This window comes from Armigeres subalbatus, chromosome 3, assembly GCF_024139115.2.
Source record: "Armigeres subalbatus isolate Guangzhou_Male chromosome 3, GZ_Asu_2, whole genome shotgun sequence".
Classification (NCBI taxonomy): domain Eukaryota; kingdom Metazoa; phylum Arthropoda; class Insecta; order Diptera; family Culicidae; genus Armigeres; species Armigeres subalbatus.
Window position 1 is genome coordinate 308528368 of NC_085141.1, and position 13103 is coordinate 308541470.

Sequence of the window (13103 nt, forward strand, 5' to 3'; positions counted from 1 at the left end):
GAGGAAGCAACCGGCGCGCTCCCTTCGCAATCAGAAAATGGAAACTGCCCTGCAGTAGCATCCAAAAGGCAAAGCGAACGGGAGCGCAAAATCCCCGGTAAGTTTTTTGATTTTATTGCGAGTTTTGAAACAAATATTGGCAGTGAATGTTTGGTAGGTTCTTCTCAAACTTCACCAACTGATGGCGATGCAATAATGGCTTACGCATTGAATGCGGAGGCGGAGGTTTACCATTGAAGAACTGAAAAAGCGAAACGACTGGGATCATTGGAAATCAGCTATAGATAGTGAACTAGCATCAATCCGGAAGAACGACACCTGGGTACTCGTTCAGAAGCCTGCGGGAAAACACCTTGTAGAATGCAAATGGATTTTCAAGATGAAGCGTGACGAAGCTGGAAATATTGATCGCAACGACGCGCGGTTTTGAATAGCCTTTCGCAATCAACCGCGCGTCGTAGCGATCAACATTTCCAAGAGAACACTTTTGGCGGTGGCGAACGAGAAGGGTTACCATGTCAATCAGATGGGCGTTCGAACTGCTTTCCTCAACGGCAACCTGAAGGAAGAAATATTTATGCAGCAGCCAGAACTGCCGTAATCTGAAAAAGTGACGTATGCGCCATTTTATAACATGCATGTTTTCCATTTTTCTGTTAAAGAGCTCGATGAATACTGCTCGTTAACACCATTTTTGGAAAATGGCGTATACGTCACTTTGCCAGATTACGGCAGAGAAGGTCTCGATTGCAAGAATCCAAGCCTCGTTTGTCGTCTCAAGAAAGCACTGTATGGCCTAAAGCAATCCCCGAGGAGCTGGGATGATCGATTTCATACCTTTGTAACAAAGCTCGGTTTCAAGCGCTCCGGAGTGGACACCTGTTTGTACTACTTGAGGACGGACATCTTGAGGACTTACATCGCGACCAGACATAAGTGATGCTGTGAATTTCTTTAGCAAAGTTCAATCTGCTCCATCTGATGTCCACTGATGTCACTTGAAACGCATATTACGCTACCTGAAAGGAACCATCAATCTATGTTTGGTTTATCGTCAGGAAAAAGAAGTACAGCCGCTTACAGAATACGCCGACACCGACTGGGGCAATGACACAGATGATCGTCGATCAATATCCGGAAATGTATTTCAAGTGTTTGGAAGTACCGTCTCGTGGATGACTTGAAAACAAGCAACTGTGTCGCTTTCATCAACGGAGGCCGAATACAAGAACTCAAGAACCTGCTCCAGGAGCTTGGAGTTGCATTCATTCAACCAATACCACTGTTCGAGGACAATCAAGCTTGCATCCGGATTGCTGAAGCACCAAGGGATCACAAACTAATGAACCATATCGACATTCGATCCAACTTTGTTCGAGAGAAAATTCATGAAGGTTTCTTCAAAATACTCTACAAGCCAACATCCGAGCAAGTCGCTGATCTTTTCACAAAGGGCTTAGCTAAAGGACCATTCGAATATCTACGGAACAAGCTGGGACTGGGACCAAACAAACAAAAAAGATCATTAGATATAAGGTTCAAGGAACATATGGCGGAAGTGAGTAAGGCGAAAAGAGAAAACGATAAGGGATTACATTACGAATTTAGATCTAAGGTAGCAGATGTGTATAAGGAAAATCACCCAATTACGGCATCAAATATTGAAATCTTAAGAAATGTCTCTTCCCCATGGAAACTCGATGTAGCTGAGAGTTTGGAAATCCACCGACAGGTACAAACAGCGCTGTTGAATAAGGATCAGGGAAATGGCAGCTCTTGGCTCTTCAAGTTTCTACCTAAACAATAAAGTAATTTACTGTATAGGTAAATAAAGTGGGCAAATAAGATTAGATTAGGTACCTAGCGTAGTATAAATAGTGTAAGTTGCGATTGTTTTCTTCAAGTCGAGTCAAGTACGAGACACTGAAGACGACCACACAGTTGTGGTCGAAATACGTATCTGCAAAGATAACGATAATTAACTGGTGGAATTAAATGGACAGTACTTAATTCGTCTTAGACGGTTTAATACATTCCACTAAAAGAGCTTAATATATTTTTCGGAAGCTGGGACTATTCGGTTGAGCGGAGGTATTGAGTTGGCAACCGATCATGTTTCTAATAGCAACTTAATTGTTATAAACGCAATATGCCATGATTAATAAAATTATAATTTCTGTTACTTCTACCTAATCTTCCGTACCGAGAATCGAACTCGTCCTCTCCGGATTGGCAATCCTACGCTTTTGTTCGCAGGGCTTACTGGAGATTTTCTGTTCATACATTTACTAAAGAAATTTCGGATAATTCAATGTTTGCACCGTGCTTGTTCAGTTGTGAGTAGAATTTATTCTAATTATTTTTTTCTAATCAAAGTAGCATAATACATACTCAGTGTATTCAGAGTTTCCCGTTAAACCATATCGCTCCTGTTATCTGTACACAAAATCGGATCAATTCGCGCATACGCACGACTGAATCACTTTCTCATCTGATGTCAATTTTGACTTGCAATTGGAATCCAATCAACAACATTCTCTTTTTCAATCATATACAAATGCGAAGCAGATGAAACCCAAAATCTTCTACTTTTGAAGCAAAAATTCTAACATCCATTATTCAACACTTTCGTAATGATATTTGATTGATTCTCGTACACAAACAGCCAGATTGTAGGATATAGAAAACTTTTTCAATTACATTTTGCGAGTTAATTTTTTACACAGTTGAGACCTAACCTTTCCTAAAGTTAAACTGATCAAAAAACCTAATATCATTTCTTACTTTCGGCTCGAAGATGGACTATTCACATTGAGGGTCTGGTGGATGAAAATAAACTTATCGCATAGAGGTACACTGTTGGTATGACGGTGGTTGTAAAAAAAAGTCCTAACTAAAGTAAATACATAGGCTAAGAATGGTCACAATCCTGTTTCCTTATGCGGGGGAGGTCGGGGGTCCTGATTTCCATTTTAAGGCGATACGTTGACAGGTTCTTCCTCCGGACTGAAGAACAATGCACTGACAGCGAATATTAGGAATACGACACCACCAATAAGGGTAACTGAAAAAAGAAAATAGAATTAGTCGAAAAGACAAAGCACAAATGGGTACCGTCGGTGCACCTACCAGTTCTGACGGAGATTTTCTGCGCGATCATACGGCCTCCTATCACGGCAAGCCCGGTGCAGATGGCGTGGCCAATCACGCCACCGATGATCACACCGTACACGTTTTCGCGGGCACTCAGGATGATGGTGGTCAGCTGGGACCGGTCGCCCCACTCAGCCAGGAATGTCATCGTGAAGGCCTGCATGAAGATTCTGAACAGAAGATTCCACGCACTGCGCTGTTTGTTCTTGCGGATGACGCCCGTTTCGGCGTCCTGGACGACGCTGGCCGTCGTTTCCCGCTCCAGCTGCGGCACGGAAATGGTGGGGGAAAAATTCAAGATTAGACGAGTAAGGAAATAAACAGCGGATGTTTATGGGACATTATTGGAAGCACTACGTGAAGCTTGCGGTTTTATAAAAAGCAAAAGCTAAAAACAAAAGGCAATTTACAACTAGTATAACACAGGACACAATACTAAGAATAGACGGAAAAAAGCACAGTTAAGAACAGTAACAGTATCCCCAACCGAATTGAAACCTGTGTTGTGTATTTGTGTCTGTGGACCATAAGAATGATTTAGACTGATAACATAATTTGTTTCAACATGGTAAAAATAAACCATTACACAATTATAAAAAAAATAAAACAATATTCTGATGATAGGAAAGATTTAATTAAAAAAAAAAACAAATTTAAAGGTAATATAAAGAGGATACTCATTCTTAATTTCATCGGACGTTTGCCAATTGTTTTCGGTTTAGTTAAAGTTAAATTATGATTGCGATGCTTGACACATTTGAAAACAGTGCACCGTCAAAATTCGGTGTCAATTTCTAGCTGAAGTTTCAATATGCAGGTTAATCGGAATAGGTTGCTCAAATTTATAAGAAAACTTATCTGATTTTTTCTTAGAAAATAATCATGAATTGCCATCGGAAATTATTCAGAGTTGCCATGGAAATTCTATTAATTTTCACGGAAGAATCTTCTGAATAGGTAATTTCGACAGAAATGGAAAGTAAACTATTTGAGGTCTCATACCTTGCGATTCAGAATGAAACTTTTTGAACCTCATTCTGAAATCTTGTTATTTTGAGAGACAAATCTTGGCATTCCAATAAAAAAAATATAGGTACAAGTCTAAAAAATAATACAAATAAAGATGATTTCATTTGCATGTGGCAAAAACGAAAACTTTGACCAAGGCCATACATAAGTTCGCCATGGATGTATTGTCGTATAACCGAAGGTATTTTATATTCATCCTTATGTATTGATCCAGGATTTAGAAGTAAAACCTACTATTAGGCCAAGGCTATGTGGATCATTATCGGTATAGGGTAACTGTCCTATTTTGGACCCCTAGAGGAAATGCATCTCAATATATGCTTATATGCCCAGTGGATTAAAATGTACTGTCTTGAACTGTAAATCTGTTGATGGTCACGTGCTGCATGTGTGACGGTCATGTAACACAAATTATTGTAGCATGACAGAAAAAAAAGTCATGAGCTACCGTGACATTTTTCTATGCGACATAATATGTGTCACAAATGAAACGAATGGAATATAATTTTGAAGGTGATGAATGCATTACCAATGGAGTTAAATATTTGAAAATAATACAGTTAATTATACGCTGAGCTCGCTGTTTGTGCTTTTTTTACGCGGATTGTGGGATTTATAAGTTTAATTTCCTATTTTCCGGGTATTGGCCACCCGAAATGAACAATAATTACAATATTATGAAAACTTGATTTGCATATACACCGCAAGTGAAAGATTTAAGAAAGATGAACGGTTTATGCTAATTAATTCGTTGAGCCATTTATTACGATTATTTTAAAATTCATTTTTCGGTGTGCATCTTTTTCAAAATCAATTAGGACCATTTGAAAAAAAAATCCAAGAAATATGACCATAAAATGTGTCCTCGAAAGTGTTTATGTTGATATTTTTTCAAGAAGTATGCTGTTTGTGCTGACGACGTTCGTTCTCACATTAAAAATTCTAAGCTGACATCCAGCGTTGACTACGACTTCAGCATATGTGACTACCATATTATCAATAAACGGATCGTTATCCTGAACTGCAATCAGGTTACCAATTATGCTTATATCAATCATTCCGTTATCACGATCTATTGTGCCGTGATCCGGGGGAACATTGATATTTTTTTAATTGTTTTGTACATATTTCCTCCGTAAGTGGCTTTTCTCATATTTTCAAAACGAGTACTGCTCTACATGTAGGGTATCTGTTCCCATATTAATAACAGCCCGTATATTAATCCCAACCGTCGATAAACCAAATAAAAAATCAATTTATTTACAATTTCTCACATCGTATGTACACAATAATGGATGGAACACGTTCTTGAATGTTTGGAATATTATTCAAGATTTTGTTTGAGTAATGTTTTAATTCACAAGAATCAAATTATTAAAATATAAAATTAGAAAGCACTTTTATTTGCATTTTCCTACCTTTGAACTGATGGTTTGATGCACTGCTCGATTGCTACTAGCAGATTCATCTGTTTTCACGCCGGTGTTTTCCACTCAATTTCGGGCTAAAACAATTCTATCCCTTCAAAATTCACTTCCCAGCACATAAAGCACATCACACTTTCACTATGAATATAATTATATTTTAAAAACCAACGCGATTTCCTATAGTTTGATATAGGTTTCTTTCGAACAACGTCTCATTTATCCTTGTCCGTATTCCAAACTGTTTACATGGCTGGCAGTATCTGCAAGGGTTGCCGACTAACATTTTTATTTAAAAAAACTTTCATTGTGAAATTCAACTCTTATGTTTGTGAAATAAATTATATTGAAAAGATAAATTATGACCAACACAAAATTGAACTGATAAGATATTAAACTGCAACAAAAACAGCAATTTTGTAATTATATTTCAACTCAAATACAAAATATTGAATAATTCGGCATCACTGCAATCATATCGTTACGTATACACACATGTAATAGTGTGCGTATTTTATGTTGGAAACAGTATTATTGATATAGGTACAGGCATAGGATTAACTGTTTTTGAATGTTATTGAAATAGGTGCATGGCGGTAATGATGTTTTTTAGCTAAATACTTCTACAATGTGATGAAAATTTCATTTTTGAAGCTACCAAATTGTTTTCAATTAAAAATTACATGAGCCGAGCATAATTATTCACATGTTTCTTGATTATTGGGTGAGAAATCAATGCATTTCATATGCGCATTGCCTTATTGTTATTGATATAGGAACAGATACCCTATAACGTATTAGGCAGTTGTTCTTGATTATTTTATAATTTTAAACTTGTTTTAAAAATCTTTTTTGTGGAGTTTTTTGACTCTATTGACTCTTGAAAGACTTGACTCTTGATTAACTTTGATCATCAAACGTTTCAATCATTTATCTATGTATAAAGCAAGCGTCGGTAAACGCCTTAAGGTAGGCAATTATAGTTGGAATGCATCGATTGTTTGTACAAATGCATCATCACCGCTAGTGGAATTAGGGGTAACTGGGGTATTATGCACCCCCGGGGCAAAACGACTTTATGGCATATTCGGCGATGTTCCAGGAATATTTTCATTAATGTTTACTACTGGATCGCTAGTTCGAGATCCGAACTACATGCGCTGTAGTAAATACTCTGGAAAAACTGCTGAAAATGTATTCAAAAATGCAAATGGGTCGTTTTGCCCCGAGGGTGCATATTACCCCAGTTTCCCCAACCTGGGTTTTCAAAAATAAAAATCAAAATTTTGAAATAAAAAATGTGGATCAACCAAGAAAAATCACTTATCACACTACTTATCAATTATAGATACGAGCCTATTTTTTTGGCCCCAAAGCAGCCAAACGAAACAAATTGTTTATTAATTTACTTTTTTCTATAAGCATCATAGCTTTTATGACTGCTCAGAACATTCATTTTGCACTACCATCATAATAGATAGCGATACATTCACAAGCGGCACGAATATTGTCACATGATACGAACGACTCGCGGGTAATACATTCATTGCCATGAATGGCATGTGTCTACAACACTATAATTTTTACAAGAAAATATTGTGCAACATTCTGTCCGGTACAAACAATGTGACATGATAATAGCAACAAAAATGTACTGTACGAATCACTGCTTATATCCATTGAAATATAGGTTTAATATGGGCGAAAATGACACCATTTCAAAGATGAAAGTCTTATTTATGAAATAGAAATTCGAAATGAGCTTCAGTTATTGATAAATCAGTGAAATTTTCCATTTTCCGAAATGAAAATATTCTTCGTTTTGGACAGTGCAACATATTTTGGACCCCCACCCCAAATGTACACATTTTAGACACCCAATTTCTCTTCAAAGTCAAATATCTAATTTACCCTGGTCAATTGAGTCGTAGCCAAGTCTTATATTTCTATTGGCATGCATCAATGAGAAGATTCCTACGTTTTGAATTCACAATTTCGACAAAAACTTATTGTATACGTTCTGAGATTTTCAGTGATGTATACTTTTAAGCGTAAAGCATTGTAACGCTCACCTTCTTGAACAAACTAATTTCTTTGAAATTTCATCTAAATATCGCTTTTTCGTACGGGAAACCAGTGAAATAGATGCTGAACAATGTTAATTTCCTGAAGCCAATGGAGGAATTAGCAGCGGCATTGTTTTTATTTCCGAAATCAGAAAAATGTCGCCAGGAGGGTCCAAAATGTGTAGGGGTCCAAATTATCTTTGAAATGGTGTCATTTTCGCCCATATCGAACCTATATTTGAATGGATATAAGCATATATTGAGATGCACTTCCTCTAGGGGTCCAAAATAGGACAGTTACCCTAATAGGCGTTGCTCGAATATTGATTGGCACAGGGTGGCCAACAAACGACGTAGGGGAGAATGTTCCCAAACCGACCCCCTAAATGGCAGAGGCCACGAAATTGCGAAAAATGAGTTTTTGGGCAAGTTAGTAAGTCCATATTGTAACGGGGACATTATTCTGTATTTCTGAGGCTTTATTGTGGGTGCAAATATGGAAAGTTAGGAGATACAGAGGGTAAAGTGGAAGTTTACGTTTTCGGCATTCTCAAAAATGGTGGTCCGAAACCGACCCCTCCTCATGCTCCGAAACCGACCCCTTTCCTGTAGTCCAGAACTGACCTATATTTCGCAAACAAACAGTTTGAGTAACGAAAAACGAGAGTGCAGACAGATTAACCGACAGCACCTCCTGCGAGAAAAACTGGAGAATCGGTACACTCCCCCCACAATTATGGAACACTTTTGCCAAAAAGTATTGTACGTGGATTTCCCTATTGGACCCGACCGTTCGAAATAGTCGCTCCTTGAACGGTCGTTGAAATCGCCGTTTTCACCTTCACACCCGTCTTCATAGTAAAATCTGTCAAAATTGACAAGTCTGCCACGTGCTTTTTGCTGTTTCCCTCGGACTTCTCTTTCTTTTTCCGATGTTTTGACATCTATTTTGATAGACAAGGAGCAAAAAACAAGGTAATCTACCAAACATTTATTGAGTTTGGCAAACCTTGCTGGAAAAGGGAACGTTGAAAATAGGCAAGTGAACCGACCTTCGAATCCATTAGTTTATTTTCAATGATTATTTTCAATGAAAAATGCTGATGGTAATATTAGATATCTAACTAGCAACCCATTATAATGTGAACTGCTTAAAATGCTTAAAAAGCTTTACAATCGATTTATTTTGTTCCATAGTGCTCCATAATTGTGACCACGACAAAATTTTACCACATTATGGAACAGCTTAGTTCTTCTTCTTCGTTGGCATTACATCCCTCACTGGGACAGAGCCAGTATTTCCTGTATAAATCGCTTCTTAATCATTTTTTTGTGTCGACATCCACACTCAAAACCAATATTTGTAGGTTATTTTTACATATTTGCATTAAAACGGCATTGTTTACATTCGCCGCAATCTTGGACACAAAGTGTTCCATAATAATGTTATTTGCAATCGATTGGATGTTCAGTAATTTTGTTCTAATTAAACCTATTTTACGAAATAACTCTTGGCGACTGTGGAATTTATAGGTAAATTAAATGACCGAAACCGTCGGATGCAGAAGTAAACTTCTTTTTGCTGCTTTACAAGACTGCAACGGCCGAAAACGACTTGATTTTCAATCGGACAGAAAGTTTAGATCCTAACGTTGGTTTTCATGTATTAATATCTACAACTGGTTGGTTTTATGGCGTGATACAAGTAATTGAATGTTGAAAAAGGCATTCAATAACTGTGGGGGTAGTATATAGGACCAACATTATTTCCTACTCACAATTGAATTGCACGTATGACGGACGATAATGTTCGTGGATCTGTTGTAGGGTAGGACTAGGGATCCTATAATGAGAGATATGCGAAAGCGGCCATTGTAAGCCAATCGAGCATTGAGAACTGTCAAAACGTGAGCCAAATGAACGTTGTTATTGTTGCAGATTGAGACGAGGTTGAGAGGTATTGAGATAGATTAAGAAAAATTTCATCGAATAAACAATTTGTTTTACTTTCGCGAGTAGAAGTAATCTATTTTATTTATCTTGTTTCGCCTATTTGTATTGCACTTTTATTTTAGAGATAATGCTTACTTAAACACTGTTAGTGGACAGACAAAAATATTCCAAATTGTTATCAAATACAGAGTCATATACAAGCTTCAACATTTTGCGCTGCGGCAAGTGCTGGAAGCGTTTGCTAACAAAAGTAACAGCGTTGCTAAATCGTCTGGAAAAGTATTTGCATATCTCTCATTATAGGATCCCTAGGTAGGATGGTATAATTGACGATGCCCCCTAGCCAAGACGCCCCTGTGAGATTTCTAGAAAACTAATACTAAGGTTTATTGAAGAAGGAACCCAATTCCCATGTGCCTTATTACAAATACGAATTAAGATGGAATAAGCAATCATTCACGTTCTGCATGATGCCAATAAAAGATCAACTCAACTTGCCTAAACGATTGGTTCGGGCATTTGATACAATTGGGCCAATGGTCTATTTGGGCGATTGATTTTTTCGAGCATCTAGTCTATTCGGGCGAAAGAAATTCGAGCGTTTGTCATTCGGCCGATTGGAATTCGGGCGTTTGTGATAGAACCACTCAAAATGCATGAATTGTCCGGAGTAACACACTTGTTGTGTTTCTGTTGATAATATATAACCAAATTTGGTTATACATTTGAGTTGCTCTAACCAAATTGATGGGAATAGTGCTGCTTATGGGGTCTTCGGTTTGATCACGGAACTCGGAAACCACGGTGTCGATGGATGCAAAAAGGCATCCACCAGATACTGTCCAAGCAGGAGTTCTCCCCGCTTAACGAGCGTAACTTTTCGGCAATTTTGCGTTCTCGAAAGAAAATGGTGGTCCCATGCCGCTATCTCGGCCAATCCCCAAGTTAGCTTCCATCAGTGAATAACTGTCGGCTCCTTCCCCTGGATTTCGCCGGCATAAAGACGAGAGACCTGCCCTCGGAGGATTCTCATCGCTCTACGCATCGGAGCAGTGAGCTTCGATTTCTAGCCAACTGGCGGCTCGTCTACGCAGCTGCAAATCCCATTTTGACCAGATCTATACTCTGGGCCGTCGATAAAAATATCAACTTACTAGGATGAGTCTGCCCTCCTTTGCCGTGCGGTAAAACGCGCGGCTATAAAGCAAGACCATGCTGAGGGTGGCTGGGTTCGATTCCCGGTGCCGGTCTAGGCAATTTTCAGATTGGAAATTGTCTCGACTTTCTTGGGCAGAAAAGTATCATCGTATTAGCCTCATGATATACGAATGCAGAAATGGTAACCTAGCTTAGAAACCTCGCAGTTAATAACTGTGGAAGTGCTTAATGAATACTAAGCTGCGAGGCGGCTCTGTCCCAATGTGGGGATGTAATGCCAATAAGAAGAAGAAGAAGAAGAAGAAGGATGAGTCTGGTCGATTGGAGCGATTGCTCTCTAAAGAACAAAATAATCGAGCTAATCAATTTTTTCAAGAAGAAGAAGATCTACGTGGCGTTCATCAACGAAACCCACCTAAATACCGAGGTAAGTGCAACAATTCTGGATTTCTGGCTGGTGAGGTTGGATTGGAGAAACTTCAGAGCGGGGAGAGGACATCGCTCTACACACTTAATTTTTTTAAACTGAGATCTCAGAAAAATGTTAAACTTTTACCGAGATCCGCATAGCCGTGCCCCAGCAAACGTATTTTTTGCCGAGATTTCTGTCACAGTTGCTGAAAATCAGCAAATAATTTGCCAAAAATCAGCCAAAAAGCGTCCTTTTTGCCGGAATATTCGTTTTTTGTTCTGCTGGCGCACGGCTGTGCGGATTTTTGCCGAGCTGCTGAAATTAAAACTAAGTGTGTACGAAGCAACATCACCAGCTGCCCAGCATCAAACTAAAGTTGAGAGGAAGTCGTCTTCACGTTCAATATGACTTATTTCACCATGCAAGCCAAAGTCGGCGATGGAAAAGCGGATGGTATGAGAAGATACATCGTCAAGCTTACCCGGCGGCGGGGCCGTTTATCATTGCAGAAACGCCAAACGTCAAGCGGGGGGCAACTCTCGCTCCAATCAAAATGTCGTGATCTGGTGCAACGATGAGCTGGAGGGCCATTTCACCATCCTGAGCCCTGATAGTACCACCTGGTTGACACGTCCGGGGCCCACGCTACACTTGACATCTTCATAACCAACAAGAACAACAACAGTAAGCTAGTCGATAATCCACCAGGAACTCAGCATGGACCTCTACCCTGTGGTGGCCGACGTTGGAACTTCGGTGAGTCGACGCCAGCTATCCCGGCGAAACTATCATCGAGTCGACTGGAGTCAGCTCCATAAGTGCGTGGACGACAACCTCGACTACCAGCGGCTCCCGGTCACACCTGAAGATGTCGACGATCAGCTCCTCGTCATCTAACAGGCACTTTCTCAGGCCCGTAAACAACATGTACCAACGGCTCGTCAGGTGAGTAACACCCGAATCGTTGATTCGGTTTTCAAAGCTTTGATTCGTTTGCGAAACATCACTCACAGGTAGTATCAACGTACTGTGAGCTGTCTGCGCTTACAACGCGTTACAATCGCATTGCTAAAATTATCTAGGTATGAGTAGTGGACCTCAAAAAAAGTGATAACATCCGCACTCTCCTAGATTATGATAAGCCGTTCTGGAAATTGATCAAAATTGTAAAACCCAAGCCTCTGCCCATTCCACCTTTGATATCAGTTATCATCAATGGCTCTACGAATCATCTCATAACTCCTGCGGAGAAGGTCGCCGAAATAGGTCGTCATTTCGTCAGCTCACACAATCTTGGACAAAACATCGTCAGTCCACATGAGGCAGCCATTATCGATCATTCGAACAACATCCATCTGGTTCTTAACAACTTCTCGGAGGAGTTGGAAATCTCAGCTGACGAACTGTCAAACTGTATCAAATCATCAAAAAACATAAAGACCCCAAGCTTAAGTGGACGATCACATCTCGATGTGAATACACCCGTTTATGTTCATTCGTCCGTTTTTGGTATTTCGTTCGATCGTAATAGGAGATCGTCAGTTGCATTCTACCAAAAAATCCGCTTGAGGCCCTTTCAAAACATGTTAACAACAGCCACTACACCTGATGGTATAATTGCAATATTTCCATTATCAGGCGACAGGTGGTGTTGCTGCGTGTTTGTATTAATGTAATATTGCATATACACTAGTGACATCTGCTGTTCGATATCGTAAGCTTCAATGTTCCTTCCACACACACGAGGTGGAGAACAGTCTTGAAGAAATTGAAAGTATACAGCTAGAATTTAGTATGGAAGTACAATGAAATCTCTTTTATTGTTTAGAACTGCAAAACAAGTCGTGGGTACAAAAAATCTAAAAATTATTTGTTGCTTTTTGACCTAGCTTTCATATTGATGCGATG

The 13103-nt window shown here is 39.2% G+C and overlaps 1 protein-coding gene across 1 annotated transcript in view; it reads right to left on the reverse strand.

The window, feature by feature from the left end:
• Positions 1–2326: 2326 nt before the first annotated feature.
• LOC134225208 (uncharacterized) overlaps positions 2327–13103 on the reverse strand; it is a 36636-nt gene continuing 25859 nt past the window's right edge. The window contains exons 5-6 of the mRNA XM_062705083.1: positions 3130–3418; positions 2327–3064 (exon numbers count right to left, since the gene is read on the reverse strand). Of these exons, the coding sequence (XP_062561067.1) occupies positions 2973–3064; positions 3130–3418 (381 nt within the window). The 3' untranslated portion in view covers positions 2327–2972. The remainder of the gene's footprint in view (positions 3065–3129; positions 3419–13103) is intronic.